Source organism: Bufo gargarizans, chromosome 9 (genome assembly GCF_014858855.1).
Source record: "Bufo gargarizans isolate SCDJY-AF-19 chromosome 9, ASM1485885v1, whole genome shotgun sequence".
NCBI lineage: Eukaryota > Metazoa > Chordata > Amphibia > Anura > Bufonidae > Bufo > Bufo gargarizans.
The window spans coordinates 27,796,510-27,821,085 of NC_058088.1; the positions used below are offsets into that span (position 1 = coordinate 27,796,510).

Genomic DNA, 24,576 nt, shown 5'->3' on the forward strand with positions numbered 1-24,576 from the left:
TCAGCGGAAGACCCTCACACCTCATGTTTTAGAGGGTGACCAGCAGGCCCTTGCTCCAATAGTTTTTGAGGGTCACCAGCAGACCACCAATCATAATTTTTCTAGGGTGTGTATTATGTCCTCCTTTATGTGTAATAAAGGGTGTATTGTAGTGCCGGTTTCTTGTAATTTTTGGCAGCCCTTTCACTTAGTGCATAGGCTTTATGAGTGTAGAAGTCCCACTACCAGTGTCGGACTGGGGTACCTAGGGCCCACCATTAAAATTTATTTTGGGGCCCACCATATGGATACATTAAAATATAATAAATACTCTAACAAGTTTTTTATATGAACATAGGCTGGTTGAGGTGCTGTACATTGAATATATGTATGCAATCCAGTAAGTCTACTGTGTTATGTGCCATTTGTGCAGGGGGTGGGAGACTAGGGGTCCACTTTGCTCAGGGGCCCACCGGGGGATTCCCCTGTACCCCTGTGGGCCAGTCCGAGCCTGCCCACTACCTTAGCAATTGTACCACAATGTAAATGAGGCCCTCCTTTATGTGATATACAGGTTATATCGGAGTGCCTCTTCCTTGTAATTTTTGGCAGCACTTGCACTTTATATACAAGGAAATATACAGGAAAGAATGTGTCCTAACAATTTTTCCTCTAAAATCGATCTTATCTTCGGTTTGGTGTTTATTATTGTCAGTCTGTAAAATTGGCGTATTATTCGGACATCATCGTTCCCAGCAGCGACCTGGGAGTCTAAGATGCATCCAGACATCCTCCCTATGTTGTTCCAGAACCATTTCAGTGGTGTTTCCATCAATTTCTGACATTTTCCTATGAACCAGACACCTTCCCCTCTTCAGAGCAGGGGGTGCCTGGTTTAATGCTCGGGTTCTCCCATTGTGCTCGGTAGAGGTGTTCTACTCGAGCACCCGAGCCCTTTGGTGCTTGACCAACACTACTTTACAACAGTTTGATTAATCTCCCCCTAAGTGACTACTAAACTGTCCGAATAAGAAACCAACTTCAGCTTTGTATGAATATTGAACTTTCAGAAAACCCCTTTAAGTTATGGCGTATCCTCAGGAAAGGAACCAATGGAGCTGTGTAGCTCAGGCGCCGGGGGCCAGACTTTAACCTCTTATCATTGGGGTATCAGATTCCCCGCCGATCAGCTAGTAATTGCCTATCCTGATGACAACCCCTTTAAAAAGGTTGGCTCACTTCTGGAAACCGCTCCTATGTCCAGAACAGGGCCCCTGAAGTAAAAAGAGAGCAGCAGCTCCGGCTCGGCTATTTCTGGCAGTCCAATGGAAGTGAATGGCGCTGTGCGGTCTCCTTTCACCACTATGGGACTTCCGAAAATATCCGAGCTTGCTTGACTATATTGTGAACTCCCACAGTGATGAATGGAGAGCATGCTGCACATGCCAGTTGCTCTCTTTCACTTTGGGGTCCCTGTTTTGGAGATGGGACTGGCACTTATCTGACATTAGTGGCCTATCCTAGCAATGTACCATCAGTGTCTGAGATGAGACAACCCCTTCAAGCTATAAATGACCAATCAGTGCTCGAGGACGTGTCCTTCCCAATCATCTATTGATATGAATGCCACATGCAGACTGTACAGTTCTGCCCTTATGAAGTATGGATACCCCGAAGCCTGCGTCTCCCTTCACAAATATGGCCGCCCCGTCCCGTGGCTACGGACGCACGCGTACAGAGGCGGAGTCTCCTCAGCCTGCCATTATGTATGGACGTGCCCTTTACAAACATGGCGTCCCTTCAAACGGCCGCTCGCCCTGCCCTTTTCAAACATGTCGCCTGCAGCTTCAAGCGCCGGAAGAGACCAACAAGGTGACCCAAAAGCCGTCGCGGCACGTCTCCTTCTGGTGACGTCGGGTGCTGCCATTGGTGGAGATTGCGGTAGTGTGTGTGTCTGTGTTCCCGGCGGCTTCTCGGGAGATCCGGCGAGTGCAGTGACAGAGCAAAGAGCAAGATGGCGGCGCCGGGAGGGGAGATTCAGGTGAGTGACTGTATCCCGCGGCCCGAAGCCATAGTCGTCCAGGTGATGGGGCACGACCCGGGACTGCTGCCTCCATCCCCGAATGTCCTATTTCCAGCGTCACGTGATTGCTGGGCAGTGATGTGAAGCTGGCATCTAGATGGTTAACCCAGCGCCATAGACGGGCAGTGGTGGTGGAGCCCAGTGAGCCCCAACCTGTGGCTGGGAAACTACAACTCCCAGCATCCAAAGCCTGCCTTGCACGTGCTCATAAATGGTAGCACTTAAAGGGGATGTCCTGTTAGGAGCCATGCCGGGTCTGTATGCCTTCCCTCTAATTTCACAGCGCCCGATGAAATGGGGGACAGAGCTGTGCCAGGTCCTGCCAACCGGGACCCATCTCGTCAGTGTAGCATGCGCCTCCTTAAAGGGGTCCTCCAGACTTTAAAAAATAAATAAAAATTAGGCTGTGTGGGGGGTAGGTGGTCGACTCTGTACTTACCTCCCCGCCGCCCCCAACCGGATGTGTTCCTGACTCTTCCTGCCCATAATTTAAGCTGGCCGGTCCGCTCCTAGCCCAAACCGTATGTGTGTACTCAGTGAGGGGAGAGCCTCTGCCAGACACGTCTGATAACACCTTAGCTCCTAGGACAGGGATGCCCAACCTGCGGCCCTCCTGCTGTTGCACAACTACAACTCCCGGTAAGCCTGGACTGCCTACAGCTACTAGGACATGCTGGGAGTTGTATTTTTGCAACAGCTGGAGGGCCGCAGGTTGAGCATCGCTGTCCTAGGGTAAAAGGATCGGGCAAAAGAAACCCGTTGTTAGTCTGATCCTTCTCTTAACCGACATCATCTGTCTGAGCCCCCCACCCATTGGGTTGTCAGCCGGACCCGCCTTTCGGCTTTTAGGGTACATTCACACAGGCAGGTTTTAGAAGGCAAAACTAGGAGTGGATAAAAAAAAATACCAGAAGTAGAATCGTCCGTCTTTAGGAGTCACATGATTTTTGGCTTTGCAAAACCTGCACGTGTGACTATACCCTTATGGGATGTTGCATCCACGGCAGGGGAACCCAGACTGCTAGAAATGGCGCCCTACATCCTGCCACGTCCTGCACTCGCCACGTCTGTCTGACGCCTCTTTTAGATGTCTTTGTGTCATAGGCGCGTGCCGTCCGTGTTCTCCACAGACCGCACACGTAACCCACAGATTTTAATGTGCGTATTCACACATCTGTGTTTTACCAGGGGTTCGGGGTTACTCTAAGGGAGCGCGCCCTATTTTTGTGCTTGTTTATGGGTCTATCACGCCCAAAACGCAGGCACAACATGGGTGACATCCGTGTTTCATCTGCATTTCACGGATCGTCGCTAGGAAATGCTCTTGAAATGTAATTTTCCACCGAGCAATGTCCGTGGAATGCGGATGACACACAGACCAAAACACGGATCCTTCACCGACCACGTGGTGGATGTCATCATGGACAGGGACGTGTGAATGAGGCCTTACTATCGGGCAGATTCCACTATTGCCGACTCGTCTCTGCTCTCCCGTCCCATTAACCCCTGCAGACGGCGCTTTGTTAATAAAACATCTGTGCGCTGCTTGGACTTCACTCAGGAATTTTTACGGGTGAGAAAAGCTTCATTCATTAACCAGATCACTCAGTTTCACGCTTCCACGGCTGATCTGTGCCACTAATATATGTAGCAGAGGCGTGAACGTGCTCCAGGTGTTCGCAGCGGAGCAGGGACACCATGAGCAGGCTGGACTGTACTCTGGCCGTATCCTGCAGCTGGACTATTTTAGTATTTTGCCATATTAGTTCCTTCGGCCGTGCCCAAATAGCCAGGGTGGCATCGGAGTGCCACAGTCACCAGTGAGGTACCGCTGCCTTGGTCATCTCCTCGCTGTGCCCCTGCAAGTTGGATTGGCTGCATGGTGACGATGGAAGTTATTTTATTCAATCTGACCTCATCGGCAGCTGGTGAATAATCCTGACCGCGCGGTCACGTGCCGGACACAGGGTCCATTGTTCTGCCGCAAACATCGCACAGAAGGGCGAAGGCCTATAGGGTATAAAAAGGAGAAAAAAGAAACAAAAACAGCGCCACCCTTGGAAATGGGCTGTGTCTGGTATTGCAATCTGTTGATTGAAGCCCTTAAATAGGTTTTCCCATCTCAGACAATGGGAACGGAGCGGGGAAATCGCAGCCGCCCTCCATTCATTTCTATGAGGCTGCCGAAAATAGCTGAGCACTTGCTCGGCTATTGCCGCCTGCCCCATAGAAATGAATGGGAGCATGGGCCGCGCATGTGCGGTCCCATTCACTTCTATGGGAGCATCAGATGGATCCCGGGAAATCCTCTCCCATGTAATAACAAATCAAAGCCATCTGTTCTTAGGACTCTGTCATGCAGTTCCTCTTTTATTCCTGCTGGAAGTCTGACTAAAGCTCCCTCTGGGGGTAACCACTTGGCGTGTGTCCGTGCACAGTCTGGCCCTGGTTGGATGCATGGACAGGCCCCCAAGGGGTAGCACCCAGTTGTACTGTTACTCACAAGCGTCCAGTAGGAATAAAAGAGGAACTGCATGACGAGAATAAATGCTCCAGAATTATTTGCTAAGCTGACATGTTGGGGTGACAGGCGCTCCTTAAAATCAGTGCTGTCGTCTAATGAGGACATTTAGACCACTCCCCGTGACAAAAATTGTGTTGTATTTTATTTGCGTTGCTGATACTTTTTAGACCCGTTTTATAAGAAATAGAAAGATTTAATGATTCTCCGATAACTGGTTACCACCTCTGCCGTGGCCGCCTTAACGGACCGTTCCAGTTGTGAGCAGAGCTCATTCATTGTGCAATGAAACACAATATACAGTCTGTATAGATTCTTCATGGTTTGCAGCATCTCTGCTTGCTGTCATTGAGTTGAAACGGTCATTGTTTATGTCCTTTTCATGTGACAGGCGGATGGCTTGTTTACAGTACAGCGCCGGTCCGTCCATCTCACCACCAGAACCAATAAATATCCCCTGGACATACAGTGAAGGTTTCTATTGTATGACAGCAAGCAGGCATCAGCAACATTCACAGAAATGGTCACTTTTTATTGGTGACGGTGAATCAGCTTTGGATGCTGGAAACACAGTACTTAAAGTTTGTGGGGCACACGAGCGGCTGATGGACTACAAGTACGTGCACGCCGAGGTGAGATGGCGGGGCCCCCTGCTGACTTCAGGGCGGTAGTGTTAGGACGTCAGGTCTAGCTCTGTTATTGGGAAATCAGAAAACAGGAATCGCTGGTTTTTATTTTGATGATGTTGAAACTACCAACAAACTAGAGGCGCTGCGGGGATCCTTCATGTACCTGGAGGACTGTCCCTTTAAGAGGATGCCCAAGATTAGAAAATACTCCTCCCTCCGTAAACAGCGCCACTCTTGTCCATAGGCTGTTTCTGGTATTGCAGTTCATCTCTCAGACACAGCCAGTGAATTACAGCGGCACTATCTGTGGGGACCAAGGCAATCATTGGAAAATGACTTACATGATTGTGTAAAGGGGTTCTCCGCCCTGCAGAGACTGACCTATCCTCGTGGGGCTCCGACACGCAGCACCCCTGCAGACCGTATCCGTCCATATAAACTGGAAATTCTGCTGATTACTGGGGGTCCCCTTGTGATTGTCTGCGGAGGTGGGCTTAGGGTGCCACGCTGGGACTTGTAGTGGATTCACACGTTGGAGACCATTGCCTTGGAGGAATCTATACAAAGGAACTCCCATCATGTGGTCGCAGGCAGAGGTCGCAATAACACCTGTTCAAGCGTCAGACGCCTGGAAAAAGTCTAAGGTGCACCAGTACTCCTAGACTTTCCCTGCCATTCATCGGTGCAGCGATGCTGCTGCCTGAAACAACCAATCACAAAGCTCCTTACAGTAATGATCTTAGTGATTGGTCAGTTTGAGCTTATGGCACACCGCTGTGAAGTGAGGAAGGAGGCGCGCGGTCGTCACTGGCGGGGTAAGTGAAATTTAATGGGGGCCCAGATCTGAGCGCCTTGTTTTCCTCTATAATGAGGTGTCTGAAGCCCTCAGTTTCTCCATCCTGCTGAGCGGTAGTGAAGACGGCCTCAATAGGAGGTCTATGGGACCGTCTTCACTACCGCGCTCAGCAGTGAGGAAAAGTGGCTGAGCGCTTCTAGTAGTCAGCGAGGGTCTCAGCGCTGGACACGCCAACAGGACACCAGCAGCAAGAAACACCAACCTCAGACAGCGAGGACACAGGAGGGAGACCCTCAGGGCAGGTCAGTCTATTGTCCCGTAGCCAGAAAAATCAAGGAGGAGCAGCTTATAGATGCAGCAGACTGTGATGTGCCTGTGTACCCAGGTGCGGGGCCCAGCACAAGCCCCTGGCTGATACCGATGTCCAGCATGACTGACTTGCAGATACCCCTCCTCTCATTGCCAATGCAAATCCTGGAGATAGCAGGGGGAGCAGAGAGGATGCTGCGTGAGGGGCAGGGTCGGGTTCACACACAGACTGTAGTGGCCAAGGAAAAGCATCACTGTCCCACTATATACTGTACAGTCCAGGACTCTATCACACTATATACTGTATCACTGTGTACACTATAACACCATGTACAGTATAACAGTACACAATCGCACTACATACAGTACATTATCACTGTGCTACCCTAAGCCTACCACCCTGACCCTGCAGAGCTCTGTGCCACCTTAAGCCTACATAGCCCCATACTGTGCCACCCTGACCCCGCAGAGCTCTGTGCCACCCTAAGCCTACATAGCCTCATACTGTGCCACCCTAAGCCTACATAGCCTCATACTGTGCCACCCTAAGCCTACATAGCCTCATACTGTGCCACCCTAAGCCTACATAGCCTCATACTGTGCCACCCTAAGCCTACATAGCCTCATACTGTGCCACCCTAAGCCTACATAGCCTCATACTGTGCCACCCTAAGCCTACATAGCCTCATACTGTGCCACCCTAAGCCTACATAGCCTCATACTGTGCCACCCTAAGCCTACATAGCCTCATACTGTGCCACCCTGACCCAGCAGAGCTCTGTGCCACCCTAAGCCTACATAGCCCCATACTGTGCCACCCTGACCCTGCAGAGCTCTGTTCCACCCTAAGACTACATAGCCCCATACTGTGCCACCCTGACCCTGCAGAGCTCTGTGCCACCCTAATACTACATAGCATTGGCATCCAATCGAAGACCGCTGCAGAGAGGAAGCTCTCATGTGCGCGGTGCTTTGTACCAAGTTGCCTCTAAACTCCATTTCGGCGGTGTAACGGTGTCCCCAGCTTTAGGCGTTGGAGGAATGACTGTAATAAGGAGTCTACTGTTCACATCTATAAAGACAAGAACTGGTGGCAGTGGTCTTATGTTTAGGATATGATGTCAGCTGAATTTAAAATTGTCTAAATTTGCTATTTGTGCATGGAAGATGGTTCTAGATACTAGTAATGGTTTCCCTGCATAAATAGCGGCCCCTTAATGTTACGTAGGCCTTCGTATTAACTATTGTTTTCGGAATGGACCACAACATCAGGATTTCAAAACAGATAAAGGGAAATCGGGAAGGTGGAGCTATACAAAAGGGCCATCTGTTTTTTTACACAATAGAAGCACACAGAGCTATGGGGGCTGGGTATTGCGGATGTGCTAGCGGCCATCTAGCAACCCATGTCCTCGGCTCTATACACAAAATCCCGGTGACAGGTTCCCTTTAATACCCTGTCTATCAAATGGCTTACTCTCAAAACCATTTTCTTAGTAGCAATATCCTCTGCTAGGAGAGTATGTGAGCTCCAGGCCCTGTCCATCCAGGAACCCTTCCTTAGGCCTCTTTCACACTTGCGTTGTCCGGATCCGGCGTGTACTCCACTTGCCGGAATTACACCCCGGATCCGGAAAAACGCAAGTGTACTGAAAGCATTTGAAGACGGATCCGTCTTCAAAATGCTTTCAGTGTTACTATGGCAGCCAGGACGCTATTAAAGTCCTGGTTGCCATAGTAGGAGCAGGGAGCGGGGGAGCGGTATACTTACAGTCCGCGCGGCTCCCGGGGCGCTCCAGAGTGACGTCAGAGCGCCCCATGCGCATGGATGACGTGTCCATGCGATCACGTGATCCATGCGCGTGGGGCGCCCTGACGTCACTCTGGAGCGCCCCGGGAGCCGCACGGATGGTAAGTATACTGCTCCCCACTACACTTTACCATGGCTGCCAGGACTTTAGCGTCCCGGCAGCCATGGTAACCATTCAGAAAAAGCTAAACGTCGGATCCGGCAATGCGCCGAAACGACGTTTAGCTTAAGGCCGGATCCGGATCAATGCCTTTCAATGGGCATTAATTCCGGATCCGGCCTTGCAGCAAGTCTTCAGGATTTTTGGCCGGAGCAAAAAGCGCAACATGCTGCAGTATTTTCTCCGGCCAAAAAACGTTCCGTTCCAGAACTGAAGACATCCTGATGCATCCTGAACGGATTTCTCTCCATTCAGAATGCATTAGGATAAAACTGATCAGGATTCTTCCAGCATAGAGCCCCGACGACGGAACTCTATGCCAGAAGAAAAGAACGCAAGTGTGAAAGGGCCCTTAGGGTCTTAGAAGATGAGCTAATTTTTAAACTAGACCCCAATTTCCTACCTAAGGTAGTATCTACTTTACACAGATCCCAAGATATAGTAATTCCCTCATTCTGTGCCAATCCTAGGAATGAACAAGAAGAGAAATTTCATAATCTAGACGTGAGAAGGGCCGTTCTTCATTATACTGAAGTTACTAAAGAATGGAGGATTGACAAGAACCTGTTTATACTGGTGTTTGTTTTTGGCCCTAACTAAGGCAGAAAATCTGCTAAGAGCTTCATTTTGCGTTGGATAAGAAGTGCAATTACGGATGCATATTCTGCCTCCGGTAAACAAAAAAAAAAAAACCTCCCCCTTCTCTTAGAGCCCATTCAGTGAGAGCAGTGTCCACCTCCTGGGCCGGAAGGGCCTCTGCCTCCCTAGAACAGATTTGCAGGGCGGCCACTTGGAAGAGGGCCCTTACCAAACATTATAGGCTGGACGTTTTCGCCAATGAGGATATGGCCTTTGGACGCAAGGTCCTGGGTGCTGTAGTCCCTCCGAGTTGTTCACTTTGTTAGTTCTTATAATGTGCTGTCATGGAGACGACTGGGAGAAATGAGTTACACTCACCAGTAATCCAGTTTCCTGGAAGTCTCCATGACGGCACATATTTCCTGCCCATTTTATTATTTTCAAAATTCTTAAGCTCTACCTCTTATCCTGGTTTCTGTTAAAATACACTGTCGCTGAGGGGAAGGGGTGGGGTTTTTAACCTCTGATATTTTTTTTTTTTTTTTGTTCCCCCCCCCCCCCCCCCCCATCCTCCTCAGTCCAGGGAACCGGATTACCGGTGAGTGTAATACTCATGTCTTCCATCTTTTGTACATTTTTCGTTGCCGTTTTTCGTTCGTTCCTGGTCACGCCCCGTTGCCTTTACACTTAGAAGCTCTGCTCTCTCTGTAACTGCTGCTTCCCCTGCACTTTGACAGGACCAGGCAGTGAAGAGGTCATTACACCTGGCCCTGTCAAAGTCCAGAGGGTACAGCAGTTGCAATGAGAGCAGAGCCTCTAGGTGCCTGGTCCTGTCACTCAAAGTGCAGAAATTGCAGAGAGAGCTGAGCATCTCTGTGTAATAACAACGCCCCCGTTGCTCCTAGAGGCTCATTTGCATATAATAAAACATCCTTTTTCTCAGCAATGTGGACACATATGAACATGGGACCAACACAGATGCCTTCAGCTGCCAAGTGCACATGGAACAGGTCAGCCAGTGTCATAGGTACAAAACTGCTGACAGATGCCCTTTAAGGGAGGAAATCACAGGGCCTTATCGCAGATGGGGTCCTTGTGCTCCCTCCCAGTTATAACAAAGCCTATACTTGTCTGCAATAAGGATAAGAATAGGACATGTTCTATTTTTTTCACGGGACCACGGAACGGACATACAGATATTACGGGTTCGCATCTGATCTGCAAACATGCAGGACCAAAAATACAGTTCTGTGAATGGGGCCTAATGGGGTCTTTTTTCACGCTGGATGTCAGATGGGGTAGGAGAGTGTGCGGGCCCTGGGCTACCCCTGTACCTACCCCTGCTCTTACTAAGAAGTATTCTGGATTATCAGATTGATGTCGTATTAAGATATATTTAGCGGTACGGCTTATAATGTGTAGTAGGGATACGAGGAGAACCCTTCTGTATGTATTTCCCTTCTCGGCGTCAGTCCTTTAGGGACCTTTTTCCTTTAGGTGGCGGCTGTTCTTGCTGAAGTATTGCAGCATACAGCCCCTTAACCCCTTCACCACTGGAGCTCAGTGCTGCTGCTGCACGGCACCTAATCAAACAAATGGCATTTTAAGGGTTGATTTATTTTAGCGGACGCACCCCTGCATAGATCCGGCAATTGTTTAAAAAATTCCAGTATCCCGTATGTAGATTTACTGTACTGTATATGGATATAGCGCTGTGCTACCTTGTGTGACCACATCAGTCACTTCCTGCAAGTGGCCCTATAGACTAAAGGGCCCCATACACATGAGCACAGTGTCACTGTCTACTGACTTCAGCAACTTCAGTTGACTTTCCACGGACATATGATGGGGGCCAGGGGATAGGAGGAGTGACGTGGAATTCAACATGGTCAACCCTTTTTGATTTTTTAACCGTTGCCAAATGTTGCCGAGCGTGCATGTGTATGGGGTTGGAGAGGAGCGGCTGTCGGCTGACCGTTATTGACGGTGTATGGACACTTTCTGCTGTGGAATCTGTGTGGAAAACACCTCATTGTTGATGTTGGTGGGAATCCGCTCCGGAATTTATTGGGGTGGAAGCAGCACCTGAAATTCCTTATGAAACGGACGCCAAAAAATCCATGTCCGGAATCGTATTGGAAATTGCACAGATTTTGGAGGCAGATTTAGTGACTGACTGATTCCGGTTGTGGCAAGTTCTCCCCCACTGCTGGGTCCGCCATACTTCACGAGAATGGGGACCCCTGAAATGGACAGAGGGGCAGGTTGGGCACTGGTGCGCTATTCATCTCTATGGCAGCTCCTGAGACGGCCAAGAACTGTGCTTGACCGTTTCCCGAACTCCCCTAGAGATGAATGGAGCTCAGTGCGCACCCATAACCTGCCACGGGACGCCCATTGTTGTGATAGTTAGGGGTCGATACTGATGTAATAGGTATCCCCTATCCTGCACCACCGCCCTCCTATGTTATCCCCTATCTTGCCACAACCGGATTACCCCTTTGACGCTGTGAACATACACTTACCTCTCTACATTCTGTTCCCATTGAAGAAACTTTTTGCCATTCCTCATCTTGCTTGACCAAATTCCTGAATATCTGCTGTTTTTATCACAGGCCAGCCTCAATGGCTCTGTCGGGACTGAAGCAGCCATCGCTCCTGACCAACAGAATGCACCGCCGCAGCCGCCACCCCCCAACGCATGGCAGGTGATTAAAGGGGTCCTCTTCAGGTAAGTGCTCTCTTCATACCTGCCATTAGGGCTCCTTCACACAGCATTATTTACTAGCATTTAAAAATTCGTGGGGAAAAAATGCCTGATTTTTCAAACTCCTGCTTTTTTTTTTTTTTTTTTTTTTTTTTTTTTTTTTTTTTTTTTGCAGCAACCATGTTTTATAGCCTTTTTTTATATAGTAATATCATTTTTCCATTCATTTGTTTCCTATGGAAAAATTGTTGAAAATACCATATCCAGGCTGTTGTTTTTGTGCGCATTGTAGATGGTTCTTTTTATATTGCACTCTAAACTTGCAAGTAATTCAGGCCACAAAGCTAAACTGCTGTTAAAAACGCCTTGAAAAAGTAGCATTTTTCAGAAAAATGCTGTGTGCAAAACCATCTTAAAGGGGTTTTCTCATCTCAGACAATGGGGGCATATCGAGAAAGGAGCCCCGAAAGTGAAGAAGAGCACGCTGCGCATGCGCGGCACGCTCCTATTCACTTCTATGGGAGAGGCGGGGATTAGCGCTTGGTGGTGGACAGACCCTGGGAAATCTGGGGTCCTCCAGCCACAGCGCTCCCCGCTCCGTTTTCGATTTAGGTGCGGGTTCCTTCGGTGGGACCCGCACCTATCAGACAATGGGGGCATATCCTAGCGATTGTCTAAGATGGGAATACCCCTTTAAAGTAGCATTCCAACAAAAAACTATTATTCTCTGACCTGTTAGAAAGGTACCTGATGTAATCTTCTTACCAGTGTCTGTATTTGTGAGTTATAACCTCCCTTTCGATCCTCAGCTGTGTCATGTGACCAACACTCTGATCTCCAACTGTCACAGGACAGGAAGTCAGTTACTTCTCTATTCATTCCTGTGAGACTGACTGAGGCTCCCATAGGAATACATAGAGAAACTGGCTTCCCGTCCGCACACAAGATGATGTGTTATTTGGAGAGTCAAAATGCTGGTCACATGACACAGCTGAGGATCAGAAGGGAGGTTATAACTAACAAATACACAGCGCCACATTGTACAATGGCCATGTTTTGGTATTGCAGCTTCTCACTTGAATGGGACTGAACTCTACAAGGCCTCTTCTCGGCTGAGGTGTAGGGCGTCGGGCCCCGCCCATCTGATATTGGCCACCGCACTAAATTCCTGGAGAACCCCTTTAATGGCAATAGTGGCAAAGTGTGGGATCAGGAATGCATACTATGAGTGTCCAAACCATTGAGGCCTCCTTCTGTAGTAACAGGAGATGACACCCCTTCCCAATATGCCTAAATGACTGGTTTGATATTGGTGCTATATTTTAGTATTACCACCACCTTCTGTACAATGATCTTCAAGGATCTGCCCCCCGTCAGAGCTCTCTATATGACAGTATTAATGATTCTTTGGGATCTGACTGGAAGCAAGCACTGCGTTCAAAGTAGCGCCTCCCTAGGGCTCATTGCCCAAGAGATCACCTAGATTAGAAAAAATGTGCCAGATGACTTTTCCCAATTAGTAGTAGAAATGCACTTTCAGTACAGTGCAGGCTTCATGTCGGACCCTCAGGTGGTATGAGGTGGTGGGTTGTTCACTGGCGTAGACCTAATGAGGCACGTTATAGAGGACCCTGTATTTCCTCCAATATAAAGTCTATAAGAGCGTATGCACACGATGTGTATTACATGCAGAAAATCCACAGCATGGTACAGTAGCAACCAAGTTTGTGAAATTTTCAAAAATCTCATCCACATGGTGCAGAAATTGAGCTGCTGTGCTGTTTTGGAAGCATGTCAATTGTTTGTGCAGGTTACACCCTTTGCAATGCACCGGGTAAGATCCAGGGCAAATCCGCATCAAAATCCGCAAGTAGCACATGTGTTTTTAGTGGCGGAAATCCGCATATACTACACGGCTGTGTGCACATACCCTTACTGCATATACCTGTCAGAGTACACCTTGGTGCATTACCATGTGTGACCAGTAGGTGGAAGCTTTTTCATTATAAATGCTTGTTCTCACTGAACCAAAAGAGCGCCCTGCCCCCAAAGTGGTGAATGGTTCAATATAATACCAAGGTGTAAGTTGTAATAGCTTAGAAACTAACCCTGGGTTCACACCTGAGCGTTCCTCAAACGCGCGTTTTACGCGCGTTTTTATGCGCGTTTTTTGTAATAGTAAACGCGCGTTTGACGCGCGTTTGTGTCATTGACTGCAGTGTCCTATGGCCACAAACGCGCGTCAAAACGCCCCAAAGAAGCTCAAGTACTTGTTTGAGCGTCGGGCGTTTTACAGCGCGTTCGTACGCGCTGTAAAACGCCCAGGTGTGAACCCTTCCCATAGGGAAGCATTGGTTTTCATGTCTTAAGCGTTTTACAGCGCGTTTGAACGCGCTGTAAAACGCTCAGGTGTGAACCCAGGGTAAAGGAAAGGTTCATGATGCATACATGAAACAGTGTCAAAGCTTAAAAAGGGTGTTCCGAAATTTATATATTCAAGACCTGTCCTCAGTATCTGATCGGTGGGGGTCTGACACCCTGGACCTCTGCCGATCAGCTGAGAAGACAGTGGCTCTCGTGCGCGGCCTTCTCTCAGTTTTTCCTAGGCCATTGACAACACATTTATCATTCATGTGGCCTAGGAGCAGCTCAGTTCAAGTGAATGGTGCTGAGCGCGATACCAAGCACAGCCGCTATACAACGTACAGCGCTGTGCTTGGTGAGCTGCAAGAGGAGAGCCGGTGCCTTCTCAAAACAGCTGATCGGCGGGGGTCCCTAGTGTCGGACCCCCACCGATCAGATACTGATGATCTATTCTGAGGATAGGTCATCAGTAAAAAATAAAATAAAATCTCAGAAAACCCTCTTAAGTGACAGGAATGTGTTTTGACAGATTCAAATCTTTTTTCTTTTTACAGGATCTTTATTATATGGGCCATCAGCAGCTGGTTCCGCAGAGGCTCAGCTCCCCAGGACCAAACCACATCTGCTGGGATTCCACGACCCCCCAGCCGCAACCTCTTCCCTAAAGAGACATTAATGGTATGATTTATATTGTTTATATTCTACTGCAGGGAGCAGCACCAGTACTACAGTGTACTGCGCTACTACTGCAGGGAGCGGCACCAGTACTACAGTGTACCGCTCTGCTACAGAAGGGAGTGGCACTAGTACTACAGTGTACCGCTCTGCTACAGAAGGGAGCGGCACCAGTACTACAGTGTACCGCTCTGCTACTGCAGGGAGCGGCATCACCACTACAGTGTACCGTGCTGCTACAGAAGGGAGCGGCATCACCACTACAGTGTACCGCGCTGCTACAGAAGGGAGCGGCATCACCACTACAGTGTACCGCGCTGCTACAGAAGGGAGCGGCATCACCACTACAGTGTACCGCGCTGCTACAGAAGGGAGCGGCATCACCACTACAGTGTACCGCGCTGCTACAGAAGGGAGCGGCACCACTATTACAGTGTACCGCACTGCTACAGAAGGGAGCGGCATCACCACTACAGTGTACCGCGCTGCTACAGAAGGGAGCGGCATCACCACTACAGTGTACCGCGCTGCTACAGAAGGGAGCGGCACCACTATTACAGTGTACCGTGCTGCTACAGAAGGGAGCGGCACCACTATTACAGTGTACCGTGCTGCTACAGAAGGGAGCGGCACCACTATTACAGTGTACCGTGCTGCTACAGAAGGGAGCGGCACCACTATTACAGTGTACCGTGCTGCTACAGAAGGGAGCGGCACCACTATTACAGTGTACCGCGCTGGTACAGAAGGGAGCGGCACCACTATTACAGTGTACCGCGCTGGTACAGAAGGGAGCGGCACCACTATTACAGTGTACCGCGCTGCTACAGAAGGGAGCGGCACCACTATTACAGTGTACCGCGCTGCTACAGAAGGGAGCGGCACCACTATTACAGTGTACCGCGCTGGTACAGAAGGGAGCGGCACCACTATTACAGTGTACCGCGCTGGTACAGAAGGGAGCGGCACCACTATTACAGTGTACCGCGCTGGTACAGAAGGGAGCGGCACCACTATTACAGTGTACCGCGCTGCTACAGAAGGGAGCGGCACCACTATTACAGTGTACCGCGCTGCTACAGAAGGGAGCGGCACCACTATTACAGTGTACCGCGCTGGTACAGAAGGGAGCGGCACCACTATTACAGTGTACCGCGCTGGTACAGAAGGGAGCGGCACCACTATTACAGTGTACCGCGCTGGTACAGAAGGGAGCGGCACCACTATTACAGTGTACCGCGCTGCTACAGAAGGGAGCGGCACCACATACATTGTACTGGGATTCTACAGCAGCACCATCCTGAGGATAGGTCATCTGTATAAAAATCTTTTAAAAACCCTTTTAAAGTGGTTGTTTCTTGACTCCTTTTATAAAATTGCATTATACACTGCTTGTTTCTAGGAGTTACAACCACCCTGCAATCCAGCAGCGGTGGTCGTGCTTGCACACGATAGGAAAAAGCAGCGGCCTCCCCGGTGGCCAGGACTGTGGGAGCTCACACAGTCATGCATACACAGTAGCTCCCATCCCGGCCACCTCATATCTGTGCTACAGCGGTGGTCGTAACCCCTGGATATAAGCAGTGTATAATGTGATGGAAAAATGAATGAAGCCAGCAAAGGAGGCGATATGGACAATCACAATACATTAGTATGTACCTTTTAGTAACTTTCTCTACATGATAAATGCCATTTGCGCAAGTGAGACAACCCCTTTAAATGCACCACAACATCGTGCAACACTTAATAACTTGCTGCAAATTTTGGCAACACAGGTTCCTGCAAAAACTGTCTTTACAACTTCTGATGATAAATCTCCCCCATTGTGTTTTCGGCAGGACCTCTATGTGTTCCTTTCAGAGAAGGAACATTTCACAGATTTTAACACCTCTACTGCCCTCTTCTGGGAGCAGCGAGATCTGGTGTACGGGGACTGGAGCAGCGGTGAAAATGGAGATGGCTGCTATGAACACTACTCCGAAATCAATATTCCAGAGGTAAGGAATTTTTGTTGCACTTACCGAATATGTAAGCTTCATTAGGTCCTGACTGAATCTACATGGCAGCTTTTGGATATTTCCCAAAACCCTCCACTGGTTGCTCTTAAAAGGGCTGTATGAGAAAAAGGTGGTGGTCAGATCCGCCGCCTCTTTGACCATAGACAGTGTGTGTTGTAACATCTACACCCCTTGGATAGAGCTGAATCGCAATACTGCTCACAACCACGGGAGAAGAGTGGCTCTGCTTCTAGATGGAATTTACTTTTTGTTTAAGCTTCATTAAAAGGTGTTCTCCTGGATTAATATTTTCCTCAGGATCGGCCATAAGTATCAGGCAGGGGTCTCCATGGCTGCATCCGTTTTGTAGTGGGCAACGCTTGTTACTTCTGTGCTGTTTACATTCACTTCAGTGGAAGCAGCGGTGCAGTAACCAGCCCTGTCCACTACACGATGGACCGAGATGTGTAGTTCAGGCTCTGGAGCTGCTCCTAATCGGTCCTACCATCAATATAAAAATCCTGAAAACTGATGACCTAACCACCGGATTGGTCATTGGTATCCGATTAGTGGGGGTCTGACACCCAGGACCCTCGCCAATCAACTGAGAAGGCGCCATTGCTCACAGTAGCGTCACTGCCTTCACTCACAGCTCCTTTTGGTATCGCAATCAGCCCTATTCATTTCTATGGGGCTTAGCTGCACCTAGGTCATGTGACCGATGACCATGATGTCACTGGCCTAGGAAAAGCTGAGAGGAGGCCATGGCTCCACTCCGAGCTCCGCTGCGGGGGTCGGACACCCACTGATCAGATACTGATGACCTACCCAGAGGCTAGGTCATCAGTTCAAAAATCTCGGGAGGACCTCTTAAGCTAATTTCAGTCTGCAGATTTGACCCAGTCTGGCTTTCACTTAAGTAATGCAAAGAGCATAAGGAATGCGTTGTGTAATCGCCCTGGCCCGGCTGTTGAAGCAGAGGCTCCAGCTGTGCATTAATACGCTTCTCTTAGGAACGTGCATTGTAAGCACATTCTAAGCAATATGAAGCCCTAACCAGATACGTGAGTAACCCTGCCGCATATGCGGAGACTGCCAGTGGAGTCAAAGTCCCTGATGGTGAAGGGCAGGTCACAGCCCTCGTAGCGAGGATGAAGAGCGGGTCCAGCCTTGCCGTTGGACATCTGAAATATAGAATCATTTATCGCTTCCTATTTCTAGAATGCCAGCGTAATCCACAGCGAAGAACGGGCAACTTTTATCAAAACTGTCTAATAGAAAAACTGACCTTGGTGCTCATAGCAACAAATTATCTTGCCAAATCCTATTATGCCCCCCTGAGATAAGTGGCACCAAACATGTCTGGCAGCTGCTTATCCTGACTAGCATGTCATCATGGCTGTAGAAAAGCTGGACGACAACTCTTGGTATCTGAATCTTACATGGTGTTCGTCATCCACCACTACAAATTTTAAACTTTTTTTAATTTGACCATTAAAATTGTTGATGACCACACTCCATGGGTGCAGGGCAGCGTCCCGCCTCCTCTTGACCAATGTAAGTAGAGCACAGTCATGACAAAATTTATTTTTTATTTTTCATTTAAAGGTGATGTCTATGTTTACCTCCAATACATCTATAACTGTTTTGTGTCTTCCATGGCTATACAGACCTGTTCATCTCCATGGTAACAGACTGCAAACAAACCCTGTGTAGTCTGATCCTGTAGTTGTCCTCTCTTGTATCTGTCCACTGCTGATGTGTGTTAGAAATAAGTAGGGAGTAGAGATGAGCGAACCTCTGTTTTAAGTTCGGCGTCTAAAGTTCGGCTTCCGGTTAGCGGAGAATCCCGATCTGGATCCGGATATGGATTCCGACTTCCGTTGTGGTCCGTGGTAGCGGAATCAATAATGGCCGATTGATTCTGCTACCACGGACCACAACGGAAGTCGGAATCCATATCCGGATCCAGATCGGGATTCTCCGCTAACCGGAAGCCGAACTTTAGACGCCGAACTTAAAACAGAAGTTCGCTCATCTCTAGTAGGGAGCAAACAGAAGGGAGTATGACTGCAGTATCAAACTATACATGGATTGTTGTCTGTTACCATGGAGACGCATACGTTTGCATAGCAACTGCAGACATAAAATCGTGGGGCATTCTTAATGAAGAATACATGCAGAGTTTCTGCTTTTTAAGATGGCAGCAAATAGTCTGTAGGCCAGATTCAAACAAAGCCTTATGGTTTGGTAAAAAATTAAAGGAAGGTTGGCATCTTGTATAGCATCATCACCAGAGGCGTAACTACCATAGCGGCAGACCATGCAACTGCTATGGGGCCCAGGGCAAGAGGGGGCCCAGTTGGGATCATCTCCTTTTCTACTGGATGTGAAAACTTGGTCAGGACTCTGCCCTCTAAAGGAACAACTTTTAGCAAATGAGGCAGTGGAAAAATGGCCCACGGGTCACTGAAAGGGGTGTAGATGTAAACCCTTCTGTCCTGTGTGGGGGCCTGGTTTGATCTGTGCTATGGGGCCCTTTTATATGTACGCCACTGATCATCACCAACCTGTTTAAAAAATATATATATAATTGGAGGAAAGATATCCTAATGCTCAAACTAATGCTTAATGTACACGACCGGGTGCTGGCCGTGCCCATGCTGCGGTCCGCAGTGTATGGGCACCGACCCTGTGCCCGCCGTCTGACCCATTTACTTGAATGGGGCCTGCGATCCGCATCAGACTATCCACATGTGCATGAGGCCTAACAGTGGTGCAATTGCCCATGACAACCATTTACCTTCCACCTGTCGTTTTCCAAAGGGTGGGTGCCAAGGGCAACTAATCCACTTAGTTTTGATAACTTATGTTGATTTTTGTTGAACATTTTGTGATAACGGAATTGTATTTGGTCGTAGGCAGTCCAGAACAACGGCTCCTTCTACATCCATGTATACCTGACTAAGAGTGGCTTCCACCCAGATCCCACCCGGAAGGGTGTACATCGGCGGCTGGCCACAGTCTACACATCCCGTAGTAAGGATTCATTTTTCTGTCTTGCTCATCTTGTTCCGTCCCTTTCCCGGTCTGTACATTTCTCTGTTCAACCCTTTCTTGACAGATTTTTTTTCTGGACGCTCATGAACCCTCTCTCTTTCAGTGCTTAATAAATACAAACGCAAACGATTCCTCAAGACCAAGAACCTCTTGACGGGAGAAACCGAAGTTGATCCGGAGATAATTAAGGTGGGCGGCACTCAGATGGTGGTCTCTTTGTGGCTTCTATGGAGAGACACTTACTCTGTCTTCTTGTTTCAGAGAGCTGAGGATTTTGGTCCTGTAGAGATCATCTCTCACTGGCATCCAAATTTGACCATTAATATTGTTGATGACCACACTCCATGGGTGCAGGGCAGCGTCCCGCCTCCTCTTGACCAATGTAAGTAGAGTACAGTCCTCTCCCATTGACTTTAATGGCGACTGACCTCACTGAGTGCCCACTGGTCCTGTATGCCCCCCGTAATCTAGTTAAGATAATGGTGGCCATCCTGTCTATAATAGCTTGGGTACGCTACATGCACAAAAAACAGTTTTGTCTCCTCCGCAGATGTGAAGTTTGATGCCGCCAGCGGGGATTACTATCCTATAGTGTACTTCAATGACTACTGGAACCTACAGAAGGACTACATGCCGGTGAACATCAGCGTAACCAACTTGCCCTTACGGCTGACGTTTTGTCCTCTGTCCTTGTGGCGGTGGCAGCTTTATGCAGCTCAGAGCTCACGTAGCCCCTGGAGCTTCCTTGGAGAAGACTTGTATGAGCAGTCTGATGAGGAGCAGGATTCCATTAAGGTGAGTATCCTTTCTCTGTTAGGTTCCCTGCAACCAAAAATAAGATGTGCATCACTGCAAGGTCCCTGATCCTAAAGTGATACAGTCTGGAATACTGAAACTTGCAGAGGAAGTACAGTCAGCCAGGGTTGGCCAGTTGCTGCCCAAAGCTATCTCTACAGGAGTTGCTACGTCCATCGTATGATCTGCATGTGCATGTGTGACAGAGCACTTCCTATGATTGCCTTTGCAACTGGACCACTCACCGGAGCAGTTTAGGGCATACCATGGTTTACTCAGGTATCCGAATACTGCATTTCCCGCTTGCAGATTTCCACAATCGAGCAGTGTTCATAAATATACTTTGTACTTGTTTTCTCCAGTGTTTTTTTGCAATAAGTGGCAGATTTTATTTTATTTTTTCCCTACTCACTTCATTTTCAGGGCTTTCTGTCCCTTTAACTGTTTAAGGACCAGGTCCATAAAGTCCATGCCATAGTATATTTTCAGATCTGGATTTAAGCAGTTTACTGATGATTGGTCCCCTGCAGCCATAAGCTGCTCTGGTCCTTAAGGATGCCTGCACAAAGGCGCAGGTAATCGCGCAGAAGATCTGCACGACTTTCCTTGTGGTTTGAATGCCATTTCTAATAGCGGTATTTGCTGCAGATTTAAAGCAGCATATCTCACCCTTCATTAGAAAACGACAAACATAATTGACATGCTGCGGATTTCTAAATCCGAACGGTGTACATAAGATTTGTTCAATCTCATACACTTTGCTGGTACTGTACCGCGAGGCGGTTTTTCCGCGCACAAAAACAATTCATATTCCGCAACATGTGAAGGTACCCTAAAAGTGAGGACAACAGGGATTTTTACTGCTTCCCTGTCTTTTCTGTTGTCTCATACACACCAGTCAATAAGCGCTATATAGAATAGGGGCAGCAGCGCTTGCCCTCTACTGGTCCCAGTGGTCCTGTAACTGGTCACATGATTGCAGGGATGCCAATGCCAGGAGGCTGATCCTGGGTCTAACAGTGACGATTGTTGCTGTAACTTGTCAGATTTCCCCTGTAACTGGAGCTGGAGTGCCTTAGACAGACAGGGTGTAAAAAAATAAATAATTAAAAGCAATACACAAAAAATAACTAGGGATTAGCGAACCTGGTAAAGTTCGGGTTCGGGACCCGAACACTTAACCTGAACCCGGACGCCATTAAAATCAATGGGGACCCGAATTTATAACGGAAATTAATAGCATTCTTAAGACAGAATGCTAAATAAAATGGCCATTGAGGGTTAAAAAAATAATAAAAACTCACCTCATCCACTTGATCGCGCAGCCGGTATCCTTCTTTCTTCAGGACCCGCTGAATGAAGATGGAAGATCCTTCTATCTTCATTCAGCAGGACCTGCGATGACGTCACCGTGCCATCAAGTGGATGAGGTGAGTTTTTAATTTATTATTTTTAACCCCTCAATGGCCATTTTATTTAGCATTCTGTCTTAAGAATGCTAATTTTTTCCATTTTATAATGGAAAATAATAAAAACACCTGAACACCGAAACCGAACTTCAGTGAAAAAGTTCCGGTCCGGGTACCTGAACTCGCAAAGTTCGGTACGAACCCGAACTTTGCAGTTCGGGTTCACTCAACCCTAAAAATAACCCATCCTAAGAAAAAAAGTTCCCAGTTATAATTGCGGTTGTACTGCTAGCCAAAACACGACACTGGCATGTAATATATTAATCTATAGTAGACAATGTCAAACAAAACAATTTAAAACTATATCAAGGTATTATATTGCCTGGAAAAATAACTATCTAAAATAAGCATGCCATTAAAAAAAAAAAATTCAGACTAGAAATCTAAAAACTCTAAATCCATGAATTGTGTATAAAACTTACGGTATAGGCTAAGAAGCCCGCATTATTCAGCCCCCCCCAAAAGAGAAGCTGAAATAAAAATTGTTGGTAGCTCAACAAAGAAGGTTGGAACCATTAAACTAATTTGTGTGTGTGAATTATTTTTTTAAATGTGTCCAGATCTGAAGACTGAAATTATTCTAGTTGTGATCCGGTTAAAAAGTAAATCTACCATCTGCAGTAATCCTCTGTCTTTCCAGGTGGCCCTTTTAGAGACCAACCCCTACCTCCTAGCCCTGACCATCACAGTGTCCATCGTACACAGTATCTTTGAGTTTCTGGCTTTTAAGAATGGTACGTGACCTTATCCGAGGAGACGCGGCCTTCATCTTCCCACTTGTAGCCTGACTTCATGTGTTTCCCTCAGATATCCAGTTCTGGAACAGCCGTCAGTCTCTGGAGGGTCTTTCTGTCCGGTCTGTCATCTTCGGTGTATTTCAGTCCCTTGTGGTCTTGCTTTATATTCTGGACAACGAAACCAACTTTGTGGTGCAGGTCAGCGTGGGCATTGGTTTGCTGATCGATTTCTGGAAGATTACTAAAGTCATGGATGTCAAGGTAAGACGTCACTTCTATGGTTTATATTCAATGTACAGCAGATGTATGGACTGTCCCATAATTCGCTTCTTTAACACAGGTCTGTTTTAAAGGACGGTCATTATCACAGTACAACTGATTCCCGTCAGACCTCTGTATAAACTAGGCCTCAGGGTCATTGGAATCAAAATGGCGTAACGTTGCATGGTTGAGTTGTCCAATCACTGAACACTGTTCCCCAGCAAGGTTTCAGATCTTGGGTTCCTCAAAGCCCTTTTAAAGGGGGTTTCCGAGATTTTCCTACTCGTGACCTATTCTCAGGATAGGGCCTCAGTATCTGATCGGTGGGGGTCGAACACCCGGGACCCCTGCCGATCGTATGTTTGAGAAGGCACTGGGGTTCCGGTGAGCGCCGTGGTCTTCTCTCTGCTTTTCCTAGGCCAGTGATGACACATTCATCGGTCACATGGCCTGGGAGTGAATGGGGCTGAGCACAGTACCAAGCACAACCTCTGTACAATGTACGGCGCTGTGCGATGGCAGCAGCAGCTGATTGGCGGCGGTCCCGGGTATCGGACCCCCACTAATCGGATACTGATGACCTATCCAGAGGTCAACAGTAAAAAAAATACTGGAAACTCATTTTAAGCCTTAGGACTCGTTCACCTATAAGGGATCCCTCAGGGGGGTTATTACTGTTGCAGAATTTCCTTTCATATACTGTATATTGTAAGTCCAGCTTGTAGTCAAGTGACCATTGTATAGACACACCTATAGACGATATCTTACTTTCTCGCCCATTTTCCTTGGGGGACACAGACCTTGGGTATAGCTCAGCTCCCTAGGAGGCGTGACACTAAGTAAAACTGTTAAGCCCCTCCTCCATCAGCTATACCCTCAGCCTGGAGATAGAGGCTACCAGTTTTAGCTTAGTGTCCAAGGAGGCAAGACACTCCCTGCTACTGCAGGGCTGTTTTCTCCTTGATATTTTATTTTTCTAATTTTGTTATTTTACTTTTTCCTAGGGATACCAGAGACGCATGGACCTCTCTGCTCTCCCGGGGTTGAGCTGCGCCAGTGCCAATTTATCTGCACTGCTGCCTCCCCCACAGAAGCAATAGGAGGATCTGGGCAGCAATGGCTCCCCTACATCCCGCCAGCTAGGGGGTCGCCCGCACGCCAAGCCCCTCTACCAGCTTCCTGCCACTGCGGTGCCAGTGGCTGAAGGGGCGACCCTGCTGGAAGGAACTGAGGGTGAAGACGTCGTTCGGTGAGATGGCTATTCCAGCCCATACCCCGTCCCTATTTGCAGCACCTACCCCTCTGGGTAAGGGGGGCACCCGTGGTCGCTTATTCTGAGCGCTCAAGCAGACCCTCCCCAGCTCCCCTCAGGTTATCCTCAGCAGGGGGGCCGCCTTCCTCCACGCCGTTCCCCCCACGCTGCTTTCTTCAGCCCGGCATTCTCTCTCCCTCTCTCCCTTCCCGCCGCCGCCCGCTCCGTTCCGATCGGGGGGCGGGGCTTATGCCCGACATGGGCAGATCGCGGTGGAGCTTGTTTCTCGGCGAAACAGGGGACTTGGTGGCAGAGGGTCACCCACCTGGGCAAATCGCCGCACTCCAGGGGCCTGCGGGCCCTTTATTTTCTGGCATCTGGCTTCTTCTTAGC

The 24,576-nt window shown here is 48.4% G+C and overlaps 1 protein-coding gene across 1 annotated transcript in view; it reads left to right on the forward strand.

Moving 5' to 3' along the window:
• The first annotated feature begins 1,892 nt into the window (after positions 1 to 1,892).
• The window catches only part of CLPTM1 (CLPTM1 regulator of GABA type A receptor forward trafficking), a 36,170-nt gene continuing 13,486 nt past the window's right edge, over positions 1,893 to 24,576 (forward strand). Inside the window, exons 1-10 of the mRNA XM_044305738.1 lie at positions 1,893 to 2,020; positions 11,482 to 11,597; positions 14,492 to 14,615; positions 16,451 to 16,609; positions 19,531 to 19,648; positions 19,773 to 19,858; positions 19,931 to 20,051; positions 20,220 to 20,464; positions 22,574 to 22,667; positions 22,741 to 22,931. Coding sequence (XP_044161673.1) covers positions 1,994 to 2,020; positions 11,482 to 11,597; positions 14,492 to 14,615; positions 16,451 to 16,609; positions 19,531 to 19,648; positions 19,773 to 19,858; positions 19,931 to 20,051; positions 20,220 to 20,464; positions 22,574 to 22,667; positions 22,741 to 22,931 — 1,281 coding nt within the window. The 5' untranslated portion in view covers positions 1,893 to 1,993. The remainder of the gene's footprint in view (positions 2,021 to 11,481; positions 11,598 to 14,491; positions 14,616 to 16,450; positions 16,610 to 19,530; positions 19,649 to 19,772; positions 19,859 to 19,930; positions 20,052 to 20,219; positions 20,465 to 22,573; positions 22,668 to 22,740; positions 22,932 to 24,576) is intronic.